The 26,399-nt window shown below is 46.0% G+C and overlaps 1 protein-coding gene across 2 annotated transcripts in view; it reads left to right on the forward strand.

Moving 5' to 3' along the window:
• Positions 1 to 26,399, forward strand: part of NRXN3 (neurexin 3) — a 1,516,445-nt gene that overhangs the window by 43,807 nt on the left and 1,446,239 nt on the right. For both annotated transcript variants that reach the window (XM_045807717.2, XM_087856158.1), the window contains exon 2: positions 23,761 to 25,184. In XM_045807717.2, the coding sequence (XP_045663673.2) occupies positions 24,476 to 25,184 (709 nt within the window). In that variant the 5' untranslated portion in view covers positions 23,761 to 24,475. The remainder of the gene's footprint in view (positions 1 to 23,760; positions 25,185 to 26,399) is intronic.

Raw genomic sequence — 26,399 nt, forward strand, 5'->3', positions numbered from 1 at the left:
TAGGAGTACTAATCCGAGTTGGGAAGAAGAGAACAGAAGCAGGGCAAGTATAGTAGATAGGGTGTTCCAAGAGGCAGGTGTCAAGCAAGGATTAGACATGCAGGAATTTTATTGGGAGAAATGCTCATGAAGGATAAAGGAGGAGGGAGCAAGAGTAGTCAGGGAGAGTGTTCAGACCTTGGTGCAGATCGAATACCTGTGCAGGGAGTGAGGCAGGAAGGACTGGGGATGAAGAAACTCACTGCAACACAGCTCTGAGAGTCTCAGCCATTCTGATGGAAAGTACCCAAGCAAATGTTGCTTGTTAGAGGAGTGCCCCACTGTAGAAACAGAGTTCACCATGCTCCTACATGCTCAGTCCTTAGTGAGGAGCAGTGCTAGGGAGAGTGTGGCCTCATTGGGAGTGCGGTGATGGATCCAAAGGAGTTGTAACTGGAGCTCTGTCAACTCTGTTCCCTGTAGCAAGTCCTCTTGAAGGAGATCTGAGTGGTGTACCTCCCTGACTACCACTTCACATGGTGAAGTGGGCCACCCCACATTAGGAATGAAGCATTTGCTGAAACAAGAAGGTGAGGGGGAGAGTCAGGCATCTTTTTCTAGACCAAGGGGATAGCCCTAGTGAACTGTTGTCTGCTTGTTTCTCAGGAGCTCAGTGTCCAAGTGGTGGGATTTCACTCAGCTTGTTTGAGCATGTCATCGGAGCTTGTGAGGGCAGGCTTATGGTAAAGATCCCTGTTCATTACTGAAGTGACCCTGATATGGCTGGTCATCCCCTTGCTTCCTAAACCCTTCCAATAGTTTTCAACTGCTCTTAGGATAAAGCCATACCTTTTATCCTTTTTCACCTGGTCCAGGGGTCGTGCCCACTCTTCCATCTTGTTTACATACCATATCCTCCTCCCTGTCCCTGTTCCAGCCCCACTGATTGTTCATTCTCTTGTCTCGGCCTTTATATTCGCACCACAGAACCTTTGTCTATGATGCTTCCTTTGTCTGGGTTGCTCTTGCCTCCCTCTTTTCTCTTCTTCCTACAACAGCCAAGGATCCCTTCCTCAGGGAGGACCAAAGTCCCCATATAGCAACTCTCCCGGTACCATGTTTTTTTCCGTTGGTGGCATTTGTTGTAGGCACAGTTGTATATCTTCTGTGGCTGTTTATTCAATGCCTGTTTTTCCCACTAGACTAGAAGCTTCACAAGGGCAGGACCATATCTATCTTTGCTGTTCCTTATCCCTCCATGCCTAGAACGCTGAACATACTCAATCAAATGTTTTGTTTTAGTAAATAATCTATGGAAGATGAGACGACAAGAGTACTTGGGTATCCAATAAGTAAAAATAAAGTATGCATTGAAACAAAATATAAGGCAGGGTGAGGCAAGCTCTCCAGGGCTGGGAGTCGCTTTTGAGGTCCTTGTTTGCCCAACCTTCTTGTCTCATGTTAGAACAGACTGAGCCTGGGGAGGCAAGATGACTTCCCTGTGTTCACGCAGCTAGTGTGTGCCAGGGCTTGGACTCATACCTTAGTCTTTTAACTCTGATTCCAGTGCTGTCATTGCCAAGGGAGGCTGTGTATGGTCACATAGCATGTGATTTAGTGGCAGGGGCCCGGCTTCTGGGTGGGCCCTGTCCTCACTGTTGATCTGACCTTAAGTACGTATGTCATTATCCTATTTGGGTGTTTCCTCATCTGCAAAGTGGGCACAATTTTAAATGGAAACTTTGAAGATTAAATGAGATAATATGTGAAGGAGTGCTTTTCATAAACTCTTAAGTGTTTTACAAATGTTGTTACTGTATTATGTTTTATTACTGTTTGATAAAAGAAGCCCAAAGCCACTGGTGACAGGAGTGGCTGGGGATAGCATCACGCCCTGTTGCTAATTGTGTGCCATTCCAGCCTCCTCTTCTCCTGTGGTTAGGACATTTTTTTTAAATGAATTTCTTCCAAGGAACTGAAAAAGTTAAATTTTTGGAGCATCAGCTCTATGAAGAAAAGAGGAAACATGACATATGGTGGGGCATCGCTTAGCCTCCCTCAGTGAAAGGAAGGAGCAGTAGTGACTGATGTCTAAAAGCTCCTTTAAGTAGGAAGCCTTGTAAACCTTCATGAATGGGAAGGAGGCTATCATTGGACAGACTCCCAAACACAGTGCAAGAGAAGACTGGCCTCTAGCTTGAGAAATTCTTCACATCCCAGAAAGAACTTTCTGGCACTGAGGGTGGTTAAATGCTGGAAAAGGAGAAGGCCACAAAAGCAGATTGCTTTTGGGAGGTCTTTACGAAGAGAAGAAATACCCAACTATAGCCTTTGCTGACAAGGCTTGGGACAAGGAAGCCTTTGAAGTGATTCCACCCGGCGCATAAGGGACACTGACTAAAATGCTGCAAGGTTACAGGGTTGACATGCCCTTTCCACACACTCTTTCCTGTGGTGCATGCCTGTTTCCTGCTCTTGCTGCCACTCCAAGGCTCCTGTACCTGGGTCAGAGCTCCTGGGGCCTCCCACCTCCTTCTGTGTTTTTTTTTTTTTTTAATTTTTTTTTTTATAATGATTTTTTATTATATTATGTTAGTCACCATACAGTACATCCCCGGTTTTCTGTGTTCTGATCTTGGGCTCCTCCTCCCAGTTTACTACTTCCTTTTCCACAAAAGCAACCCTCCAGCAGCTACTCCAGATAATAAAAGCTCAGCATGGTTACTGATAACGGCTCCTATGTAAGGCTAACGTGGGGAATTTTCTGCCAAGATGACCAGTGAAAGAGAAAAAAGAGGAGCAAGTTTGATTAAAATTTTTAGAGAGCATGATGTAAAAACTTTAATTGGTTTTATTTTTGCTAGCGTTTTCAGCATGGATGTGTCTCCCTTCCTCATTTTTAACCCTCTTGAGACTGGATAGAGATTTCCCAAGCAAGTATAAAAGTAATTATAGTCAAAAGAGATTTTTTACCCCGCTTAAAGTATTACATTAATTGTCTTTTCTGGGGCTAATTGTCTTTTCTTTGGCCCAGGTGTGAATAGACTGCTTTGGGCTAGTAATAATTTGCGTTTGTAAGTGTTTTTCATATACAGAATCTCATTTTGTCCTCCAGATGTCCCTGTGCTTGGTGGTGGTTTTTGTTCCTGTTTCCCAGATGAGCAAACTGAGGGCAACTTGGTAAAGCTCACAGAGCTAGTGCCGACTCCTGTACCAACACTACCCCTTCCAGCCTTGTTCCACCACCTCCCACAGCTCTGAGTAGAGGTGGTAAAGCCACAAGGGTCCCTTGAACTCTAGCTGAATAGTCCCTCTGAGTTTCACAGTGGCTTGCAAAAGAAAGTCTGCTGGAGACAAAGTTTCTACCAGTTGGTGGGAGAATGAAGACCTTCCTGGGAGTATAGGAGGTTGAAAAGGTGACTGTTTCCAGAGGATGGTGGAAATTACTGGAAATTTTATGTGATGTCTGATGCTGAGAATGTTTTGGTGTTTGCCTGAGGATTTTTAACAGTACAATAATTAAAGGTTGGTAGGACCAAAAAATCCAGGATTAAAGTGAGGTCCACTCAGATTAGGTTTCCAGCAGAAATTGAATAGGGTGACAAATATAGAAAAAGGAGGCCACTTTCGAGAAACTTCATCAGATAAATATAGGCCATCATGTAGCCAAAGTCCAAATTATTAATCTCAAAGACTTACCACTACAGGACACAGTGGAAGGCAATCCAAATGGGAAGGCTTGAGTTTGATCTTAGCTGCTTCCTAGCCGTGTGACCTTAGACAAGTTACTTAGCCTTGAAGTCTCAATTTCCCCATCCCTAAAGTGCAGGTAATAATACATCACTGGATTTCTGCAGGGATAAAATGAAAACAGTGCTTGGTATCCAGTAAGCTTTCAAAAATGTTAGTTGATCCTGGAGTCTGAATCTAAGGAGATTGGACTCTTTCCTATTGGCAACCAACAAGGAAGCCTTTGGAGTTTCTTTAGAAGCATGCAAGTGATATGTTTAAATGTGAATTTTAGAAAGTTAATTCTGTCTTGGAAGCGGTGTATAAGGAGGGTAGGAGGTAGGAAGAAGTTGCAAGTACAAAGATCATTTGAAATAATCCAAATGAAAGAGATGTGCTTGAACTGATTGGGGAGGGACGGGAAGGAGGGGAGAGGGATGTAGAAAGAAGAGAGAGAGGGAAATAGGGGGTGTTGAGATGATGTAGGGACACATGAAGATTGATTGGATGTGGGGTAGTGAGAGAGAGGTGAGGATAATGGATAATGCCCGGTTGCTAGTTGGGCCTACCGAATGGATGATGATATTAGGAAAGATAGCAAATCAGAAGGAATAGTTAAGGGAGGGTGTGGACAAGGAAAGTAATAAATAGGTTTTCGTCAAGGTATGTCTGAGTTGCCTGGGGGACATCAAGGACCAGGAGTGGGTAGGTGGTGAAGGGATTTGGGGACAGAGCTCCTGGGGACACTGACATCCAAAGGATGAGGTGTGGAGAAGGCAACTAAGAGTTACTTTCACAGGCAGAGTGATTTTCAAGGAGGCAGGAGATTCACAGAAGGGGTTAACAGGGCCAAAAGCAACAAACAGACAGGTCTTAGAGGGTGGGATTTGAGAAGAGGCTCTGGTCTGGGTATTTCCAAAGCCACTGGTAACCTTGGGAAGAGCTCCGTGAGTCGAGGATGTGTTGGGGACAAAAGCCAGATACAGAAGATGAGGATAAAAAGGGAGAAGTGGGGATTATATGTCTTGATGGAAAGAAGAATTGCAGAATATCCCAGAGGAGAAGGAAGAAGAAAGGTTTTGTTTCATTTTAAGGTTCCAAGCCTGTGGCTGAGAGGGTCATGTGGGAAAGGGGTGAGTAGAGGGGGTATGGAGGAAAGTTCAGGAAAGGTAGTGATAGAACAAGGTCCTGGGAGGTGAGAGCTTGGAGATAGAGAATGGGGGAGTCAGTCTAGAAGGAAAGAAGGGAAGAGTGGGGCAAGCAGTTGGGAGAAAATGAGGACCCAAAGGGGAGAGACATGTAGGCCTGTACATCCACAAGCCTACTTTCCCCAGTAAAACGGAAGGTCCTACAGCATCTACTGAGTGAAGAAGGGGGAAAAGGGTTTGGAAGAACTGAAGAAGAGAGCAGATTGAGAAAAAGTTTAAGGGTTATTGAGCCATCAAGATCAAGAGGGACAGAATTATAGTTGCACTCACTGGCATGGTGGGCTGTTGGTTTCTGGTATTGATCGGTTACTCAGGAGCAAGGGAGTGGATGCTTCGATGTCCTCCATGGTGGAGGACTGTCAGGGTGGGGGTGTTGGGAGTCTGTAGTGTGAGGGAATGGTTGGCCATGAAGCCCCGTCTAGGTCAGGAATTAAGGGGGTGAGGAAGGGGTGATATATGGAGAGAGTGAAGAGTTGGAAGTGCTATGTCTTTATAAGGTTAAAGAAGATAATTAGGAAGAGATGGAAAATAGAAATAAGGTTTTCCTGAGAAAACTAGTGGAGAAGTAGTTCTGAGTGAGGTCAAAGTCCAGGTGGGTATGAAGGGAGTGAGGATGATGGGAAGGTTACTAAAGCAGAAGAAACCGTGGCGCTGTGAACCTAGAGCAACTGTACACATGGACATTAAACACAGTGGTTGGAGTCAAGGTGTGGAAGGGGACTGTTAGCTAGGAGTTAAACATATCAGTGAATGTGACAGCGTAATCTTGGGGTGATGTATTGGTCAGTTATTGCTGTAAGACAAACAACCACAAAAACTATTGGTGGCATGCAGTGGTAAGCACTGATTCAGTTTCTGTACCAGGAGATGGTTGATTTAGGCCAGACTCATCTGGGTAATTCATTGATCTTGCATCTGCAGGTTGGATGGGATTTGGCTGATCTAGGTTGGTCATGCTTGGGGTGGCTGGCTGGAATGGCTCTCATCGTTCACCTCTTGGGACTGGCAGGCTAGCCCAGGCTGTTTTCATTATGAGAGCAGAGGTGCAGAGGAGCAAGTACTTTCCAAACCTTTAGTCATGTCATGTCTGCTAACATTTCTTTGGCCCAAGTCAAGGGGTGGGTAAGTACTCCAACTATGGAGATAGTCGGGATGGTGAGTGAATCTTTTTACACAATAACCTAATTGATCACAAGTGGTAGATAAACACAGAGAATGGAGAGAAGATGGGTCTCAGATGCCATGGGACCCTTGAATGGCAAAAAATAGGAGGAAAAGATACTGTCTGCTTTGCTCCCATCCTGAGATACAAGTGGCCCCAACTGAGAATGTTTGGCAAAGAAATCATTTGATTAGAGAAGATACAAGATTTTGTATTGTGAGGAGTCAAGTATGAACAGCAGGAATTCCAGAGACCACAGAGGGAAGGGTTCAAAAGAGGCATCAGGAGGCATCTGGCTACCTGGAGTCAGAAAGCACTTGCCTGAACAGTCCTAGACTTAGGAATAAAAGTGGCAGAACACACACACACACACACACACACACACACACACACACACACACGGCGGCTAGAAGAGCTTGGGCTGACCCAAGGTAAACTCGCTGGGAGACTTATTATTTTGGGAAGGTGTTGTAAAGACCAGCCCCCACATTGCCTTGAATGGGGCTCTGCGTGCTGGATCTTTCTGACTAACTGCGGAGGGCAGATGCTTCCCGGGGAGGAGATGTTTCTAGGGAGAGGCGGTCACAGCTCCATACTATACTTGGGATTTCACAATTGCTTTTACTCTGACAGGGTGTTGGGAACTTTTTTTTTTTTTTGTACTACAAATAAAGAAGCAAGAGGGTGGGTGTGGGAAGGAAACTATTTTAATGGAGATCCAGTAATAGCAATCACATCCATCCTTGGAAAGAGAGACTCCAGGAGAAAGATGGATGGGGGTGGAGCACCTCAAACCTATACTTTCTCTCTCTGGAGAGCCTCTTAATAATTTTGAGTGTTCTTGACCTTCCCTCCCCTACTAAGCTGTAAGCTCTCTGAAGGTAAAGGCTGTGGCTGTTTTATTCTTAGCTCTATCCCCACTGCTGACAGCTCATACAGAAGATAATATGTGCACGATAAATGTTTTTGAGTGGATGAATGGATGAGTGATAAGAAACTTAAAAGCTTGTATATCTATCTCCACTTAAAAGAACTCCACACTTTCTTTTGGTCACAGAGTCGACAAATATTCAGGGATCGCAACTGTCATGCAGGTGCCCAGGCTCTGGGCATTCACAGAGACTGAGATATAGTTCTTGCCAGATGACCACTTACCTTCACTTGCAGTCTAGGGAACAGTAGCTAACAGTGCAGAGCTATAATGGAAATGACTCAAGCCTCAGTTTGCCTCATCTGCAAAAGAAGGAGGCTTGACCAGATTCGTTCAGGTTTTTCTTCTATAAGGCTTCCTGGAACCTCAATATTCTGTTGTTCATTGCCAGTCTCTAAAATGGGAAAGCCATTTGATGGCTAGTCAGTTTGGGCTTCTATAAACCAATATACCATAGAGTGGGTTCCTTAAACAGCAAACATTTATTTTTCACGGTTCTGCAGGATGGGAGGTCTAAGATCAGGGTGCTGGCAGATCTGGTTTCTGGTGAGGACCTGCTTCCTGGTTTGTAGATGACCGTCTTCTTGTATCCAAACATGGTGGAGAGCAGAGAGAGGAAGAAGCAAGATCGTCGATGTTGGCCCTTATAAGGGTCCTATTTCCATTCACAAGGGCTTCTCCTTCAGGTCCTACCGACCTCCCAGAGGCCCTGTGTCTTAATATCATCACACTGTGGACCAGGCTTCCAATATGAATTTTGCTATTATCAAACATTGTATGAATAGCAATGTTTCTGAAACATATTTATGACGAAGATTTTTTCTTTCTTTTTGTTTTTGTTTTTAGAGCATCTCATGGGACTGGTTTTCTGAGAAGCATACTTTAAGAAGTGTGGGTTTAGGCTAGTTCTGGTGGACTAATCCTTGTAGTTTCTTCTGAAGGTCATCACCATCCCATCTTCATGGGTATAATTTCACCAGACTTAAAGCTTTTTGTTTTTGTTTTTTTTCCTATGCCCAGGAAGTGCTTTTTAGAGCACCCAAAGTGTTCAGACAGCTGGTTATTCTTTGTCCTGATGATGTTGGAAGTGGATGTTAAGGTTTCAGGATTGGTTCATACCTACTAAGCTTCTATTTTGGTCCATTCTTCCTAGAGCGGCTGAGCACCCTGTACCCCAGGGAGGATTTGAGGCACCCAGGATGACTTTCTCTTTAGAGGCTTGGAGACAAAGAGATTGGGCTGTGTAAGGGTGTGGACAGAGGCTGAGAGGTCTGGACATGTCAACATAGACTAGAATCAAGAATTCCACAAATCAGACATTTCCAGGTTAAGGCACTGAATCTAAAACAGGAGCTATTAGCTTCTTTCTCCTTTTTTTTTTTTTTTAAATGTGTGTGTGTGTGTGTGTGTGTGTGTGTGTGTTATCTACTTGGGTGGGATGTTGCCTCAGGTATGGGATCAATGTGGCTGTTCAGGTGTATGGGGAATGGTCATGTAGCGTTAAGACTTGGTGTAGGGATCAAGTTCAGGTCCTTCTCATATCTCCTCTGGATAACAGCAATGATCTGCTAATTGGTCTCTCTGCTTCAAAACCAGTTTCCCTACTACTTAAAACACAGTGGCTCCCCAAGACCTCCTTAGCTTCATACCCAGGACCTTTACAATTTTGTTCCTAACATGACATTTTAGCTTAATGTTTTCCTCCACACTTCCCTCCCATCCACCCTACATTCCAGCCAGATAGAACTTTTTTTTTTAAGATTTTATTTTTATCATTTATTTGACACAGAGAGAGCACTAGTAGAGGGTAGGGGTAGGGGCAGAGGAAGAGGGAGAAGCAGACTCCCGGCTGAGCAGGGAGCCCAACACAGGGTTCAATCCTGGGATCCTGAGATCATGACTCGAGCAAAGGCAGATGCTTAACTGACTGAGCCACTCAGGAGCCCCCAGATAGGACTTCTTTTTCCTTCCTAAATAGTCTTTGATCTTTCATATTTCCCTTTCATTGTTCATGCCTTCCCTCTGCTGATATACTTCCCCTGTGGCTTGGTCTAGCAAACCCCCTCGTTCTTTGAAGCACCTTTCAGAGCCTTCGTGTATCTCTTGGCCAGTCACTGTCTCATCTTTTGTGCTCATATAGTGCTTGTACGTATCTTTATTAAAGTACCCATCAACTCCTCTTGTGATTGTTGCTCACATATTGTCTCCCCTCACTCCCTAAGCTTTGGCTGGGATCTCTGGGGCTTTGGGGCTTTACATGTTGGTTGGTGAATAGCAGATATTTATTGGAGGTTTGCTGAATGAATAAATGAATGAGTGAGTGTGAGTTGTATTGAATATAATAAATATTGTGACCTCTTAGTGTCCTCTGGCTACCCTGTCTTAGGCACTCATGTTTGAAACATATAAAAAGACTTCCCTGGTTTGGAATAACAAAAGCCCAACCTGGATTAGCAAAGAGATAGAGTTATAGGGTATTTTTAAAAAGAGATGTAGTTTTATTATCTTTCAAGCATAGCATATTTTTAAAAGCTAAGCTATAAATAGATACTAATAAGTGGAAAATTAATGCAAAATTACAGGTTGTATTAGTCCTGATTGTGTAATAATGTATCATAAACAAAAGACCATAAACATTCCAGATTTATTCACAGAGCCCTGAAGTTGAAGCCATGGTGGTAGAATTGTTGATTTTTTTTTTAATTTGAAAAACTTTAAAATATTTTTACTATTAAGTAAAACCTAGAACTTTGTAGAGAACGATGTAGTTAAAACTTTCAACCCTTTGAGGATAATAGAACTGCGTTTGAATGATTGCAAATTCTGGATTAGCAGCCCTAGATGGAGAGGTTTGTCATTATATAAGAACTCACTCTTCGAGGGCAGAGTCTGGTATAGACGGGTCCATTGTGTACCATCCATATGTGTTTAATTACTGCAGGATGAGCTCAAAGGCTTTATTTCACATGCCCGTTGTATTGATGGGTGGGTAGTACATGCCTAGACTGGTTGGTTGAGAAGGATCGGAGGTTCCATCTGGCTCAATAGAAAGGTTCTGTGATTGACTAGTGCAGTGTACTGTGGACACGTGAAGGGAGGATTCATGTATTTACCTTCCTTATCTAAAAGAGCCCCAGATTATGAGACTGATTATGCTGCCCCAAATAAAAAAAAAAAACACGAATTCAAATGGATCCATGCACCCCTGTGTTTATAGCAGCATTATTTACAATAGCCAAATCATGGCGGCAGCACAAGTATCCATCGATAGATGAACGGATAAAGAAGCTGTGATGTATACACACAATGGAATATTATTCAGCCATAAAAAGGAAAGAAATCTTGCCATTTGCAATGACATGGATGGAGCTAGAGAGTATAATGCTAAGCGAGAAAAGTCAGAGAAAGTGAAGTACCATATGATTTCACTCATGTGGAATTCAAGAAACAACAACAAAATGAGCAAAGGAAAAAAAAGAGCAAGACAAAGCAAGAAACAGACTCTTAAGAATAGAGAACAAATTGATGGTTACCAGAGGGGAGGGTGGTGGGGGTTGGGTGAATTAGACGCTGGGATTAGGGAATGTGCTTATCATAATGAGCCCTGGGTGATGTGTGGAAGTGTTGAATCAGTATATTGTACACCTGAAACTAATATGAATCTGTGTGTCAACTATACTGGAATTTAAAAATTTTTTAAATGTTAACAAATTAAAAAATGCATGTAAGAAGTAAGTAATAAAAGATCCCCAGCAACTGTGATTTAATGTGAATCAGCGTGACATAATGGAACACCGGACTTATTGTTCAAATGCCAGAATTTAAGATGCAGTTACATCACTTACTGGTTCTGTGGCCCTGGGCAAACCATGTTCTCTCTCTGAGCTTCAGTTTCTTCACATGTAAAAGAGAGTTGAAAAAGTTGACACCCTATTTGTCACCATGATGGTTAGATGAGAAAGTGTTTTGTAAACTCTGAAGAAATCTACACACACAGTGCTTACTATCTTTAATGTGGCTTATGAGATTATTGCTGTATGTACTTAGTAGCTCTTGTTGGTTCTGTGCATGTTACATGATGGTTTCTGTACGTATTGCCTGTTTGACATTCTTGGCTCACAGTACACACCGACTGTGCTGATTCACTGACTTGGCCCACCACTTCCCCTGGGACTCTCACCAGGCTCCCACCTTTTTGGTTTTCTGTGGTTTTCAAGACTCTGCTTGAGTCATTTTGCTAACCTCCCATTTGGCCATGGCAAGTCACTAGTCTGAGCTAGGTGTCAAGGGTTGGGCATTGTAATGGATGGGAAAGGGTGTGATGATAGGGAGAGGTGAAGAATTTGGGTCCTTAATACTATCAAACTACTGTACAACACTGTGGGAGAGATCTCGAATACCGTGGTGCGAATAAGGTGAACAGAGAAATAACAATGATGATAATAGTAATGGTTAACATTTATTGCATGCTTACTGTGGGCCAGTCTCTGTGCCAGAAGCTTTATGTGCATTCCCTCACCCTTTGAATCCTTACAGCAGCCTTTGCTGTGAGTGCTCGTATTACCTCTTCTTTATAAACGAGAACACTGAGGTTCAGAGGGATTAAGTAATCGCCATAGGTTAGATAGCTCCTATGTGATGGATCTAGGATAAGAATCCAGTTCTGTCTGACTCCAGAGTCTAGCTCTTAACCAAATCCTAGAACACCAGAACCTGGGGGCAAGGATGCCCCTTGAAATTTATTGGAGAGAGGCTTAGGACAAATAATGACCGGCCCTGTTTCATGTGGGGGAAGGGGGGGTAAATTTAAGGACTGTGTCCCTCGCATGCGTATTTACCGATGGTAGGACCTCTGTTACGCCAGACTTATGACAGTCTCAAGTTAGTGAAAAGGCAACCTGTTCAAGAAGAGTTTATATAAGTGACAGTTCCTTTGTGGCTTTTTGAGGGGAAAGTAGGAGATTTTAGGGCTATTCCCTTAGATGTTGAAGTCAGTGTGGTACAGTGGTTCTGAAACTGTGCCCTCTAGGACCTTAGAGCTTTTTCTGATAAAATCTTGAGGATCATTGTCCACATCAAGGTAGAGTCCTGGAGGCAAGATTTTGCCTTCTGCTTCTACGGAGCAGCTCTGCTTCTAACTGTCATATTTTGGGGTTCGGTACACTCTTTTCTTTTCTTTTTTCTTTTCTTTTCTTTTCCCTTTCTTTTCCTTTCCTTCCCTTTCCTCTTTCCCTCCCTCCCTCCCTCCCTCCCTCCCTCCCTCCCTCCCTCCCTTCCTTCCTTCCTTCCTTCCTTGAAATAAGGGCTTTGGTAGCCTAACATAGGAAAGTCCCTTTCACATGGAAATATCTCTGGTCCAAATTTCCCAATACCTGGGCTCTAGTGCCATTTCTGCCACTGCCCAGTTGTATGATCTTAGACTCTTGCTTGTCTGTCCCTGGAGTCCTTCCTTCCTCACCTACAGAATGAGGGGTTTGAACCAGGTCTCTGTGATCCTCTCCAGCTACAGTATTCTTTCTCTCTGTGTGGGTGTGTGGTAGGGTGAGTGGTTGTCCCTGTTACACTGTTAGGGTAGAGTTCTAGAGCCAGTCTGCCAATTGTCTAACCCACAAGTCACTCCTTTGAATTCTCCAAACTTCCACCTGCTTCCTCCCCTTAGTCGAGTCAACAAACATTCATCTATAGCTTACTCTGTGCCAGGTACCATGCCCACCTTCAAAGGTCCTGAGCTGTTAATACTCGCCCTGGTCAGGGAGAGTCCCAAGATTGCCCCCTTGCTGTGTCATCTCCTGCTGCCCCAAGCCTTCCTTTCTTCCCTTTTTGCCTCATGTGTTTATGCCTCTCTTCAGGACAGAGTAAGAGGGTTGGAACAATTTATACCCTGTAGAAGTGGGGGCAGTGGTCAGTGGGAACCTGGGGGTGTTGCAACAGGTGGGCTCGTTGATGCATTGTGTGCTGCCCAGCCACCGATGGGGCTTAGATCCCTGTCCTCTGGCCGCCTCTGTCTCTCAGGCAGTGACTTCTCGAGTAAAAGTAGGAGCTGAGGTCTGGTCATTTGGTGACGGTAGCTGCACCTCCACTTCTCAGTTCCTTGGGAACAGGTAGGATGGGAAGATGTAGAGGGACAGTTCTCCCACAGAGTATGGAAGGAGAGAAGACTGAAGAGTACTAACTGGTACCCCCAAAGCTATTTTATTTTTTTATTGTTTCCCCCCCAAAGCTAGTTTAGATAGAGGAGGCACTGGAGTGGAGGCCTGGGGTGGGCAGAAGGAATACAACATGAGAGGGTTGGGGGAAGGGCATTCTGGGCAGTGGGAACAGCAAAAGCAAAGGCTCTGAGGTTGAATTGTACTAGGGATTTCTGAAAACACCAAGGGGCTGGCATGTCTGGGGCCCAGTGGGAAGTAGTGGATGAGCTTGGAGAGATAGCTGGGGGGCAGACCAAGTAGGGTCTTGTGGAAGACAGGGAGGACTTATCTTTATATTTTTTTTTAATTTGAGTGTAATTGACACACAATGCCATATTATGCTACAAATGTGCACATTTCAGGTGTACAACATAGTGATTTGACAAGTTTAAACATTATGCTATGCTCACCACAAGTCTAGTTACCATCTGTCACCATACAACACTGCTATTACAATATCATTGACTATATTGACAGGGAGGAGTTTGGATTTCATTCTGAGTATGTAGACAAATCATTGGAGAGTTTTGAATGAGGGAGCGGTGACTTCTATTTTAAAAGTCACTCTGACTGCTGTGCAGAAGATAGCCTGTAAGAGGCAAGCATATGGCAGGGACACTGTGTACGAGGCTGATACAGGGTCTACGAGAGAGCTCTGGAAAGCTGAATTGATCAGCGTAGCCCAAGCTCTCCCCTATAAGGTCTTGGGTCACTGGGCTAAGCCTGGAATTTTCTGCCAAAGAGCCAGGGAACCCTGGGGAAACTGAGAGTGGAGAAGGGGATGTGGTAGATTAGATGGGGCCATGGCTTGGGCTTGTAGCCAAACCTAGTTCTGCCCCTCATGAACTGCATGACTTTGGAAAAATTATTTAATCTCTTGGGGATCTTAGTTCACTCATCTATAAAACAGGGATAATAATAGGTATACTTCTTCAGTTTCTTCAGGACTTAAATGATTTCAGGTGTAACACACTTAGAGTGTGCCTTGCACAATGTAAGTATGGTAGGAGTACTGCTGGTGGAAGATGCATATGCATCCAGAACTGTGGAATAGCCTTTCCAGTGGCTTTCCAAAATCATGGGAGCACCAAATGGTCATTGTCCTTGGTGCTGAAGACACCAATCAGCTCTACCCCCTTCTCAGAGGCTGCACTTGGCTTGCCCCATACTCCCAGGCTTGGCCCTCATCCACATATAAAGGGTTATAAACCCTTACAAGAGATGGCATTCCTGGGCATGTCCCTATCCCTGCTTCTTACACTCACGTTTCCCACCCTCAACCATTGCATGACCCTGGAAGAAGCATGCTCTGCACCTTACCCCTCCGAGGTAAACCCCACAGATGGGGCTGTGCCCTACTTTTGTTCCACGGTGAAGCTGGGGGCTGTCTGGTCTGGGTCTGAACAGCTCTAGTCTGTCCGGAGCCTCTGCACATCCCCCTGCCAGCTCTGGCACTACTTGCTTTGTTAATGGAGAATTTGTCAAGTAATGGGAATAATTAGCACAGTGGGGGCCTTACTGTGCCCTGGAAAGAGAACAGAGAGAGCCATCCCAGCAGCCCCAGACATGATTGCTGGGCAGGCTTATTTTCTCTTGTCTGCATCTCTCTCCCCATCTCTTGCATGTGTTTGATTTTTTTCCCCTTTGTATAGAGAGAGTTGGCTAGGAGAAAAGACCCATAAATTGCACTCTTGCTGGGCTGGTGCTGTGAAAGCTGGATAAGATTGTCTTCTTGGACTGAATAATTTCCCTCTTCCCCTGCCTCCTTTAGGGGGTCAGATCGGCTAAAAATCTAGCTGATTTTCCCCCTCCCTTTCTCCTCCTCTTTTCCTCCCCACCTCCAACCCTCCCCTCCCTCCTTCTCCCTGTCCCCTCACGTAAAGAACTCACTGACTCTCAATTGAATCCTTTTTAATGGTCCCAGGAGGCGAGGATCTTGAAGGGTGATTATCTCCATTATAAATTATTAACTCTCCCCACAGCCAGATGGCTTCCCAATCCACGGCCTAGAACTCTGGGCTGGAGAGGCCCGCTGGCTGGGAGAGGAAAAGATAGGAGAAGGGAGGAGCCTGAATTGCGAATGACCACAGCTTCTTGGGTTCCTGGCTGCACCTGGGTTGCTGGGGAAGCTATTGGCACCTTGCGAGGGCTGAGTCCTGCAATCTGCGGATAAGAGTTTGTCGTTGCGTTTTGCCCACAAGACAACTAGGGGGTCCCTTGGCGATGGAGTGGAGGTGGCAGACAGGGGAGAGATTAAAGGCATGGCTTGCTTTTGATATGAACCTTAGAGACTTGTCAAGGCATGGTAAGAAGGCATGATTATTAAATTACACTATGTAGTCCTTTACCTCCTCTGATGCTCACAATATCCGGGAAGGTGTATTCATTGTTCTCTCTAATTTACAAGAGAAGAACTAAAAATTGGATACATAATAGTTTTCCATAAGGTCATTTGGCCAATAGTTAAGGGAAAGACAGAGCCTCGTTCTGACCCCCCAGTCCAATGGTCTTTCCCCCCCGCACCAGACTTCTCCTTTCCAGGTGCCTATGCTCTACTTGATCCTTCAAGTTTCCAATAAGTTCCCCTTCTCTGAGAAGTCTTCACTGACTTCACCAGGCCAGTCACCTCCTGTTCTTCTAGACCCTATTACACTACATGCACACCTATCGAGTACTGGACAGACAACTCCAAAGGCTGTCTAGCCTCTTCTGGAATATCTCCAATGACACAGAAGCCCACTTTATCTTGAGGTGGTCTGTGTGTAAAGATTCAAATACTCTTCCTCAACTTTATTCACTGAGCGGAATCCTATCTTTGAGGGCCATAGAGAACCTGTGGAAACTTTCTTCCAATGTAGGAATGCTTCTGACCCCTGAAGGTGCTGCTCACACCACTGCTGAGTTGCCCCCATAAGCCCAGACACCCTGATATCTCCAAAAGTTTCTCATTTAAAGAGACTCAGGTATGACTCTTAACATTGTCTCTGTCATTGGGATGAATTTTGAAAGATGTCCGTCTACCCAGCTTACACTCTCTGAGCAGGCCAGGGAGAGGTACCAGCATCAGCCATGCTGCGGGGATGAAGTATGAACATCAAGGACCACAGTAACAGCAGCAGCAGCGGTGGCTGCATTCGCTTGGTACTTATCCATGCTGAGCTCTGTCCTAAGGGCTTTACCTTGTAGTAGTTGTCTTACTATGGCAACTCATTAATATCATCAACATTTTACAGATGAGGCAACTGAGGCACATAGAGTGTAAGTGACTTGCTCAGGGTCACACAGGCAGCAAGTGGTGAGTCTGGGATTTGAACCCATGAAGTCTGGCTCCAGAGCCCACGCTTTTGACTTCCATGAAAGGGGCATTTACCCTAGCACCAGCATTTTATTGGACCCTAGAGATGGACCACTGCCATTTTGAACCCATACTAGATAGAGCCTACCCCTCAACTTTGATCTGTCTCCTTATATGATTGAGGCTCATGTCTTTCCTTTCTACTAACATGTAAGTGCTTTGCAGGATCTGAGCTATTTTTTTTTTTAAATCTTTCTCTCTATACCATGGGTACTCTATGGCTAAAAAAAAAAGTTAACAAAAAGACTTCCTCTCAATTTACTACCTACCAGGTTACCTACACCTCTCTCAAAGAGTGGGGCTCAGAATAAAAATCTAATGATCAAATTGACACAAATGATCATTTCCCTTTTCCTGTAAGTTATGTTTTAATTCATGTAATCTAAAATTGCATTTGTTATCTGGCAGTCACAGAACACACGCACTCCTCTCGCCTCATCTTGTCTTTTTGATTCCTCAGTTCTAGTTTACCATACGATTACAAATTATAGCTTCCATGTTTATGGGTGGATTATTTTGGAGGATCAAACCTTATAGTTTTCCATTTATCTCCATCAAAGTTCATTGTACTAGACTTAGGCTGTTTAAGCCTACGTGACCTCTTGAGATCCCACAGCATCATCTGGGATGCTCACTGAATGTCAGTGTAAGGTCACCCCGAAACATGACCGATCCTACCCAAGCTCTTAATGAATATGAGGAATGCGGCAAGGCCTGACCTCACACCAGAAGCTGCTCACCCTCTTTGAATGCTGTTGTTTTGCCAGTGACACTTTTTCTTGGTTCTGTCCACCTTATATTCCTCATAGCATGAGAAACTTTTCGAAAAGATTGGCTGAAGTCCTGTGTGTCTCTACTGTAATAGATTAGTATTCTTGACAGAAAAGGAATTTAGGTTAGTCTGACATGACTACTTCTTAGTTTTTATGGAAAATTGAGTTTTTAAAAAAAGGTATTATAGTTCAAGGCTTTAAAAAATTCTCTTCTCTCCACATCGCTATCCTTTTTTCAGCATAATGTAAGGCTCAAACACCCTTCTCTAGAGGCCTATTTGATAGACTGGCATTGAGGTCTTTGGAGGCCTTCCCTATCTCCCCCTTCCTTTTCCAGGAGGGGTAGGGCCAGCAAACAGAGGGTAGGGTAAGCTTGGTGGCCAAGGACCTTTGAGACTAGACACAGCTCAGCAGATTTCAGGGGAAGAAGAGAAAATAGGAGCGGTGGTATTCTTGGACATGAATAAATTGTGAAAGAGGGATCTGAGGTGCAGCATGGACTGGGAGGAGAGAAGGACAGTGGGATCCCTGTTGGAAGACCTGGTGGATGTTTGCCCGCATTTTCCCAGATAAGGGATTGGCTTTGACTCAGAGAATAACATATGTATTAGAAAAGTACATACATCGTGCTCAACCAGTGCATTTTTACAAACTGAACCCAATGTGCAACATCTCCCAGATCCAGAAATAGAACTCCTTTACCCCTTTGCCTTTTTCTAGTCAGCAACTTCCCCAAGGGTAACCACTATTCTGGCATTTAACGGCATAGAGTAATTTTGCCTCTTTTCGTACCCTATATAAATGGAACACATTCGGTGTGTACCCTGCTGTGAGCTTCAGCCATACTGCTGTCTGGAGATGAAGACCAGTTACTCTTACTGCCCTACAGCATTTTGCATGACTAGACTACAACTGATTTCTCCATTCGACTGCAAATGGGCATTTGGTTATTTTCTAGGTTTTGGCTATTGTGAAGAGCATTGTTATAAACATTGTCATGCATGTCTTTGGTTGGGCATATGTAAGCATCTCTGTTGGTATATACCTAGGAAGGGAGTTGTAGAGTCATGGGGTAAAAATACTCAGCTTCAGTAGTTACTGTCACACAATTTTCTAGAAGTAGTTGTACCTCTATACTTTTAAAAATGTAATAAAATTCAAAACTACCCTATGAGATAGGTATTATCATGCCATTTTTTTGGATGAACAAACAGAGGCTCAGAGAGTGCCCTGGGCTAAATAGCTATAATAATGAGTCTGGGTTTAAATCTAGCTTGGCCTTATGTCAAGGCCCATGCTGTACATCGTTAGCCTGAACTGCTTTCATGTCTTGGAGAGAATTCGTGCCTTCACCTCCCTCACCGCCTGCTGTAGAGTCTTTACTGTTGCATTAAGGTAGAGAGGGCTAAGCATGTGGGGCTGCCCTAGTTGTGTAGTATCAGGCGGGGCACAGTTTAGTTGACTTAGTGAATCTCTGAGGCTATTGTACAAGAGCAAGCCTGCACTCCCCCCCAAAGCACCTAGGGGTAGTGTATGCCTGCATCCTATGCCTTCACCCAAGGACATGGACAAATGGGAGTGTGGAGCATTGGTGGGGGGAGGGTGAGCCATTTGACATGTGTCTCAAGTCACAGGGAGTCCTGACAGGTATGGGCGGCCATATGAAATGAAAGCTCTTATCAATATGTCAATGGCAGTGTGTTTGCAGGTCTAGTAACCCAATTCAAACTAGCTTAAGCAAAAAAAAAAAAAGTGTGATTCATAGAACGGAAATCCCAGGATCTACTGGACACTGGGCTTCAGGCCTGTTTGCATCTAGGTGCTAAAACATCACTAGAAGTCTCTCTTAAGCCATCTCTTGGCTCTTTTTCGTTTGTTGTCTTTATTCTTTTTTTTTTTTTTTAAAGATTTTATTTATTTATTCGGCAGAGATAGAGACAGCCAGCGAGAGAGGGAACACAAGCAGGGGGAGTGGGAGAGGAAGAAGCAGGCTCATAGTGGAAGAGCCTGATGTGGGGCTCGATCCCATAACGCCGGGACCTGAGCCGAAGGCAGACGCTTAACTGCTGTGCCACCCCCGCGCCCCTGTTGTCTTTATTCTTAGACAAGGTCATTTTGGTTTCTCTCATCAACTCTGGGCTTCATTCTAATAGTTTGACAGGATGGTGAGAAGAGAGGACCTTTCTCTCAATAATTCCAGCAAAAGCCCCAGGGTTAATTCTAATTTGACTCTGTTTGGGTGACAGGCTGATGCCTAAACTAATCACTGTGGCAGGAGATTGGAAGGTCCTAATTGGCTACATTGGGTTGCAGGATCCGGGATTGGGATAAACCCCACCTGAATGACCAGGACTGAGATTGGTGAAAATCATTTTAGCTTCAAAGTGGAGTGAGGAGTGTGGTAAAGGGGGAGGTGAGTAAAACCAACAGAGAGCCATTATATGGGTTTTCTGGTTCTGGTGAAGGGAATAAGAGGGAAGTGAATGAGAATTTCTAAAGGGAGAAATGGCAAGCCCAATCTGGGCTTGGGGACAGTTATCATCATGCCTTCACATACCCATCCTGATTCTAGACACAGACCCCACTTTCTCCTGAGTCTGTCTCAAGAGAGTGGAGGAACTGGAGAGAGCAGGTGGAAGGGCAAATGGCAGCCAGCTCTTCCAAGCCAGGCCTATGGCAAATAGCCTGTGTGTCAGAGTTGTGAGAGGGGCCCCCTGCCTCCTGAGCAGCCGGATTGTGAGACATTTGCAAAGATGTTAACCCCACATAAAAAGTGTGCCATTTGATAATTATGTAAATTAGCTGGCAATTAGATAATGTCACTCACTTTCCTGCTAGATTCCCACATAACAGATGAGCATTTGCGCTTCTGCACCAGCCCCGGCCCTCCTTGCAGGCTCTGGGGCAAACCACCCATACACCTACAGCTGCCTAGGCCATCCGATGGCTCAGGAGAGGGTGGAAGCAGGCTGACTGGGTAGAGAGGGCTCTCTGATCCCATTTTCCCCATTTCTTGAGCCTTGTGTAGCTCTGCTAGAAGGGTAGAGAAGGCTGGAGAAGAAATGGTGGGGCAGGTGGCTCAAGGCCTGTGCTACTCAATGTAAGGTCATCTTTAGCTTTTGGCCGTATTGGCAGTTTCTCAGAAGCCATGGGCATGTCCACAATCCAAGAAAGCAATGGAAGGGCAGACTATATGGTGTCAAGTCTGTCAACCCAATTCTGATATTCCCAGTCCTGAAATCAGATTCTGCCTGGCACGTGCGGGAAAGAATACTTAAGTTTTCCTCAGCCAGCCTTTTTGATCACTCTGGATGTCGGCAGGAGTACGTCGGTGTCTCCAGTGCTGGTCTGGGCTGGAGGGCAGGACTGTGACTCCGACGTGAGAGACTCAGGCGGATGGAGCTGTCACCCCAGAAAAGGCTGGGAAAATTCCCATGATCCTCCTTGGATGGGAGTGTCCCTGGGAAGCTTAGATCTTCATTCATGGGTTTCCTCAGATCACTAGGCATGTGCTGCTTTGCCTTTTGGGGTCATCTGAGGTTGGCATCCAGAGAAGTGTGGGGGCTCAGGATTGCTGTTGTTGTGTAAAGTGGGGTGATGTGGAGGCCACTGCATGGAACAGAAGTCAGATGATCCACGGGGATGTTCGTCAGCTTCTGTTTTCTCTTTCCATCCTGTACACATGTTTCCTGAGCTCCCACTCTGTGCCAAGGCCCTGTGGCAAGCACCATGGTGAAGCATACCCTGCCCACAGGGAGCTCCCCATCAAGATTCTAGAGCCAGGATCTTCATCACTGTGCTTTGAGTCTCTGCAGCACACCTGACCCCACTATTTTTTGATGCCTTTGAGGACAAGAGTGGTTTCTTATTCTGCTTTGATAGACCAGTGTCTTGAATGAATCAGGGCTCAATAAACATATTGAGTTGAGCAAGTCATTTAATTTATTCAGACAAATAAGTGACTTTCAGAGGCTCAGAGGTAAGTTGATAGACAGTATAGACCAGTCTGGAAGTTTCAAGCGTTTCCCATGTCCCTGCTCATCCATAATATTGGGCCCTCCATCTTTACGTCGTTTCCTCCCGCAGAGGGCTCCATTGGCTTTGGCCATCTGAGCCTGGGCCTTGCCTGTCAGTCAGTAGACTCGTTGGTCTAAACTGGCAGGACAGGGAGTGGAGAGGAAAGCTCCCCCAAGAGCTGGAGCAGCCAGAGTAGTGTCACTAAGAAAACTGTCCCAAGCCTCTTGGGCTTACACACTCTGGGCTCCATTATGGCCACGTGATTTTTATATTCTTGGCTCATTAATAATTACAGGATTGGAGTACCTCCCCTGTAAGAAGCTTGTTCCTTCTGCTCATACCTGCCTTGCTTCCCCTTTTCTTGCCCCCTCCCCCCACTTCTGTAAATAAAATGCATGATGGGGGGAGGCAACAGAGGAGCTGTTATCCTCTGAGCACATTCCCTGAAAGTGGCCCCTTTCAACCATTTGATTTAAGGAAATATGTGGCTGTGGCTGTAGTTGAAACCAGAAGGAGTCCTCTTTTCAGACCAGGGTTTCGTCTCCCCCTGGGATGTTGCCTTTTTCCTTGGTTGGCATACTTCACCTCATACGATGATCACATTCGCAGAGACTGGGTCATGTCCCATCACCTGGCCTCTTGATCATCTGCCTCTGGCTTCATGTCTTATTCTCACTCCAATGGCACCAACCTACTTGCTGTTCTTCACCTGTACCAGTCTGCTCCAGTCTCAAGGACTTTGTGCTGTTACTTCTGGAACATTCTTCCCATGGCTAATCCCTCACTCTCTTTTTAGGCTTTCCTTAAATCTCACTTTCTCAAAGACTCAAATTTGTAGTATTTAACTGTTTCCATGGTGTAAATACTCCTAGCGTGGTTGATTTCATGCTACCAAAGTGACCTTAACCAGTTCAAAAATTTCTGAAGTTTTAACAGGTGGCTCTGACAAAACCCACATGATCTGGCACTTCCAGACTGCTGTGTCTGTGTTCCAGTGACGCTTCTTTTGCACTATGGGGGGTATCATGCCACGCTTTGGGAAACACTGCTTTTATAGAAGAAAGGCTTTCCTTGCACTGGATTTAATCAACCTGTTATTGATTGGATTTGTTTGTTCAGTGGGAATAGACGTTTGTTCCTGGCTAAGGAGGATTTTCCTCTTCAAAGCAGGGGTAATAGCTAGTTTTGCTAATGCGATCATCCTAAAAATAGTGGACAGTAATGGTCTAATAGAGACTATGGTGAACTATCAAAAGTGTCCATTCATAAGCAGCCATTTGCACAGCTTTCGGAAATTATACTCATTGCTCTTATGTGAACAAAGAAGTCTCCACTTGGCTAGGTGGGCCAGAGTCTGCTAGAGTCAACATCTGGATCACCCACTTGACGGGGTGTTGGTGCCTTTCCAACCAGAATAAAATATATGTAATGTGCTCTAAGTTCGTGCTATACCTTATTTGTTGTTCATTCTGCAGTTTTTGTAGTTTTTCAAAAGTACTTGTGGTTTTAATCCTGCCCCTCGTCCGCAGACACCCACACACGCACGCATGCACAGACACACAGCGACCTTCTTCCCACCCCTTTCAATCTAGAAATAAGAAAGTAAAGAATACAGAGTTTATTGATCACCTACTGTGCATACAGTCTCATGCTAGGATCTTCCCATACATGACCTCGTTGTCTCCTCTCTCCAGCCTTAGAAAAACTACTTCCCTCTGCTTTACCAAAGAGGGAATAGAAGCTCAAACAGGTTAAGAAGTTGGCTCAAAGTTCCACCTAAAAGAACTAGGATGCAGGCACAGCTTTTCTTTAAGTCTCAGAACGCGTTTTTTTCTATAAGAACTTTTCACCAACCTGTATTAAGAGATGAGACTTGTTTTGCTCATTACTCACTTTCTAATTTATTTCTGCTGATTTTTAGAAATATTTCTTTCAAAAACATAAAGGTGGGAATTTGTCTTAGACCGCCTACACCCAGGCATTGGGTTGTCAAATTGAAAAAGAGAAATCTAAAAAGATATCCATGTCATTTCATGCCTTTTAGTAGGTAAATAGTTAAAATTATATGTGTGTATTCGAGTGTATAAAATGTTAGCACTTACCTTACAAATAAATTTTAGCTATGTGACCCTGTGATACGGATCCTGTAAAAATGTGCTGATAGGGCTTTGAGAGTTTTATACTATTTTTGCATATGGAAAAACCATGTGCATCATTGGGCACTGAGCTCAGGGTCCTGCGACAGCTCAGGAAGAACTTGGGCCCTCTCTCCTATTTAAAGCACCAGGCACGGTGGAAATCACTAGAGTAACCTGGCTCATGGTCAGGAAGTCATCAATATTTGTGAAATAGGTGTAATATTTTCCTGACACCACCCTAATCTCTCTCTTCTTTCTGCCTCCCCCCTTCTCCCTGCAGGTCTTTTTCTGGAGTGCTGAGGGGCAGGTTATGGGCAGGACTGCCTCTGGCCCACACCATGAAGCCTGAACCTGCTTCGGCTCTGCCCTGGGCCCTGCTCGGCCTGAGCACTCAGCTTTGGGCTGCCCCGCTCCCTGCAGCCCCCTGCTGCTAGGAGGTAAAACTTCAGCGCTGGTCCTTGGCCTGTTTCTGTCCTTCACCTGGCTCACCTCACCACCACTCACACCTCCTCCATCACGGCACCCCCACCCCAGCCCTGTCCCCGGCCTCCCTGGCTGGGGCGTTTGGGGGTCCATTGGGAGGAGTGCATTGCTGAAGCCTTCCACCCGCCGTGTACCTTCTCCTCCTCGAATCAAGGCCTCCGGATCCACATGGATAGCTGAGATCTTTTCTTGGAGAAGGACACTTTGCTCCTCACTCCCGTTCCCCACTTTCCCACCTGACTTCCCTCCTCTTCTGCCGCCCTGCCGCCTTCCTCTGCCGCTTCCTTGAATCTCTTGCTCGTGCGCCCATCTGGGGCCGTCTTGTTCACGTTCCTTCTTCCTCACCCTCTGGGTATCGGTGCGCGTGCGCCTGCGCCTGCTTCCTCTCGTGTGCTCTCTGTGCCCCCAGCCCGTTTCCTCTTCCTCTCTCCCTTCCGCCGCCAAGGGGGATTGTCCCCCGAGGGCTGTTCCCCCGTCCGCCTGCCCCTCCGGGCTCCGTCCTGGCTGCCACGATGAGCTTCACCGCCAACTCGGTTTTCTTCACCCTGAAGGTGAGCGTCCTGCTGGGGTCGCTGCTGGGGCTCTGCCTGGGCCTCGAGTTCATGGGCCTCCCCAACCAGTGGGCCCGCTACCTCCGCTGGGATGCCAGCACGCGCAGCGACCTGAGCTTCCAGTTCAAGACCAACGTGTCCACGGGGCTGCTCCTTTACCTGGACGACGGCGGCGTCTGCGACTTCCTTTGCCTTTCCCTGGCGGACGGCCGCGTGCAGCTCCGCTTCAGCATGGACTGTGCGGAGACCGCCGTGCTGTCCGACAAGCAGGTGAACGACAGCAGCTGGCACTTCCTCATGGTGAGCCGCGACCGCCTGCGCACGGTGCTGGTGCTGGACGGCGAGGGCCAGGCGGGCGAGCTGCAGCCTCAGCGGCCCTACATGGATGTGGTCAGTGACTTGTTCCTTGGCGGGGTCCCCGCGGACATACGACCTTCTGCCCTGACCCTTGATGGAGTACAGGCCATGCCCGGCTTCAGAGGATTAATCCTGGATCTCAAGTATGGCAACTCAGAGCCTCGTCTTCTGGGGAGCCAGGGAGTCCAGTTGGATGCCGAGGGGCCCTGTGGTGAGCGTCCCTGCGAAAATGGGGGCATCTGCTTTCTCCTGGATGGCCACCCCACCTGTGACTGTTCCACCACCGGCTATGGAGGCAAGCTCTGCTCGGAAGGTAAGACCTTCTTCCCTAGCCCTCTCGTACTGGAGACCCACCCACTGGGTTGGGTGAGGCCTGAGACCCTTGATAGAAACCAACACTGTCATTGAGGGCCACCTTTAGTTACGTGTTAGATGATCGGGCCCCTTTCCCTGAGGAGGGGGTGGAAGTCCTTTGATGGCTGTCCATGGAACACCCACCAGATCTCAGCAAGAGGAGGGTCCTGGCTGCTCAATCACGGGCTCCTTACTCAAAGGGCGAGATGGAGCAGACTGCAGGATGTGCGGCCCAGCCCAGCTCCTTCCATTGGAGCATAGCTCAGCAGGGTTAGCACAGAGCAAGAAGTCCAATAGAAATGGGCAAAGTGGCTATGTCTGTCCCTCCTGATCCCTGGAGAGTTGGACCCTTAGGACGGGTGGGAGATTTCCCATCAGTCCCTCCTTAACCCCCAGGATGAAGAATGCCCATGCGAAGGAGAGTGAGGGTGGATGGATTGCAGGCCATGCTTGGCCTGCTGTGACCCCAGCCCTTCCACTTGCTCCCCCTCCCCAGTCTTTGGGGGAAGTGTCTGGAGGGTGAATGAAGCGACTGGCGATGGGCCTCCTCACCACCTCATTCTAGCAGCAGGATTTTTCACATGAGGTTCTTCTTTCCTGTCCTCCCTTCACCTGTCCCCGTACTAAGAATGGTACAGGAAAGCACAGAGACTGACAGGACCCTTGTCCAGCCAAGTGCCTGAGGGAGCTAGCAATACTCAGCATAACCTTGGAGAGCCTCCCAAGTTCAACTACAGCTTCCCAGGGAAAGGGAAACGGGAACTCAGGCCTAAAGACTTGGACTGTCCTCACCTCATTCACTGAATTCTGACTGTTTGGGATTATATGTGAGAGAAGTGGTCCAGACTGTACTTTGACAAATACTTAAACTCCAGATTCCTGGACTCCAAGATTCACTGAAGGCCTAGCTTTGAGCAGAAGGAAGTGTTGACATGACGAAGAACATGAGAACTGACCACAGGGGTATGTGTGTTGGGAGGCTGGGATGAGGAAGAGGTAAGGAAGGTCTCTTTTCTCCTATTCTTTTGGTGTCAAGTCCTGGATTCTTCTAGGAATGTATCTCTTCATGGAGGTGGTGGGATGGTCTGGGGCAGAACAGTGGTTCTCAACCTTGGCTGCACATGTTAGGATCACTTAGGGGAGTTTAACAACTCTCGGGCCACCCTCTGGACCC

Source organism: Ursus americanus, chromosome 26 (genome assembly GCF_024610735.1).
Source record: "Ursus americanus isolate L20-20 chromosome 26, mUrsAme1.1.p, whole genome shotgun sequence".
In the NCBI taxonomy this organism is placed as follows: Eukaryota; Metazoa; Chordata; class Mammalia; order Carnivora; family Ursidae; genus Ursus; species Ursus americanus.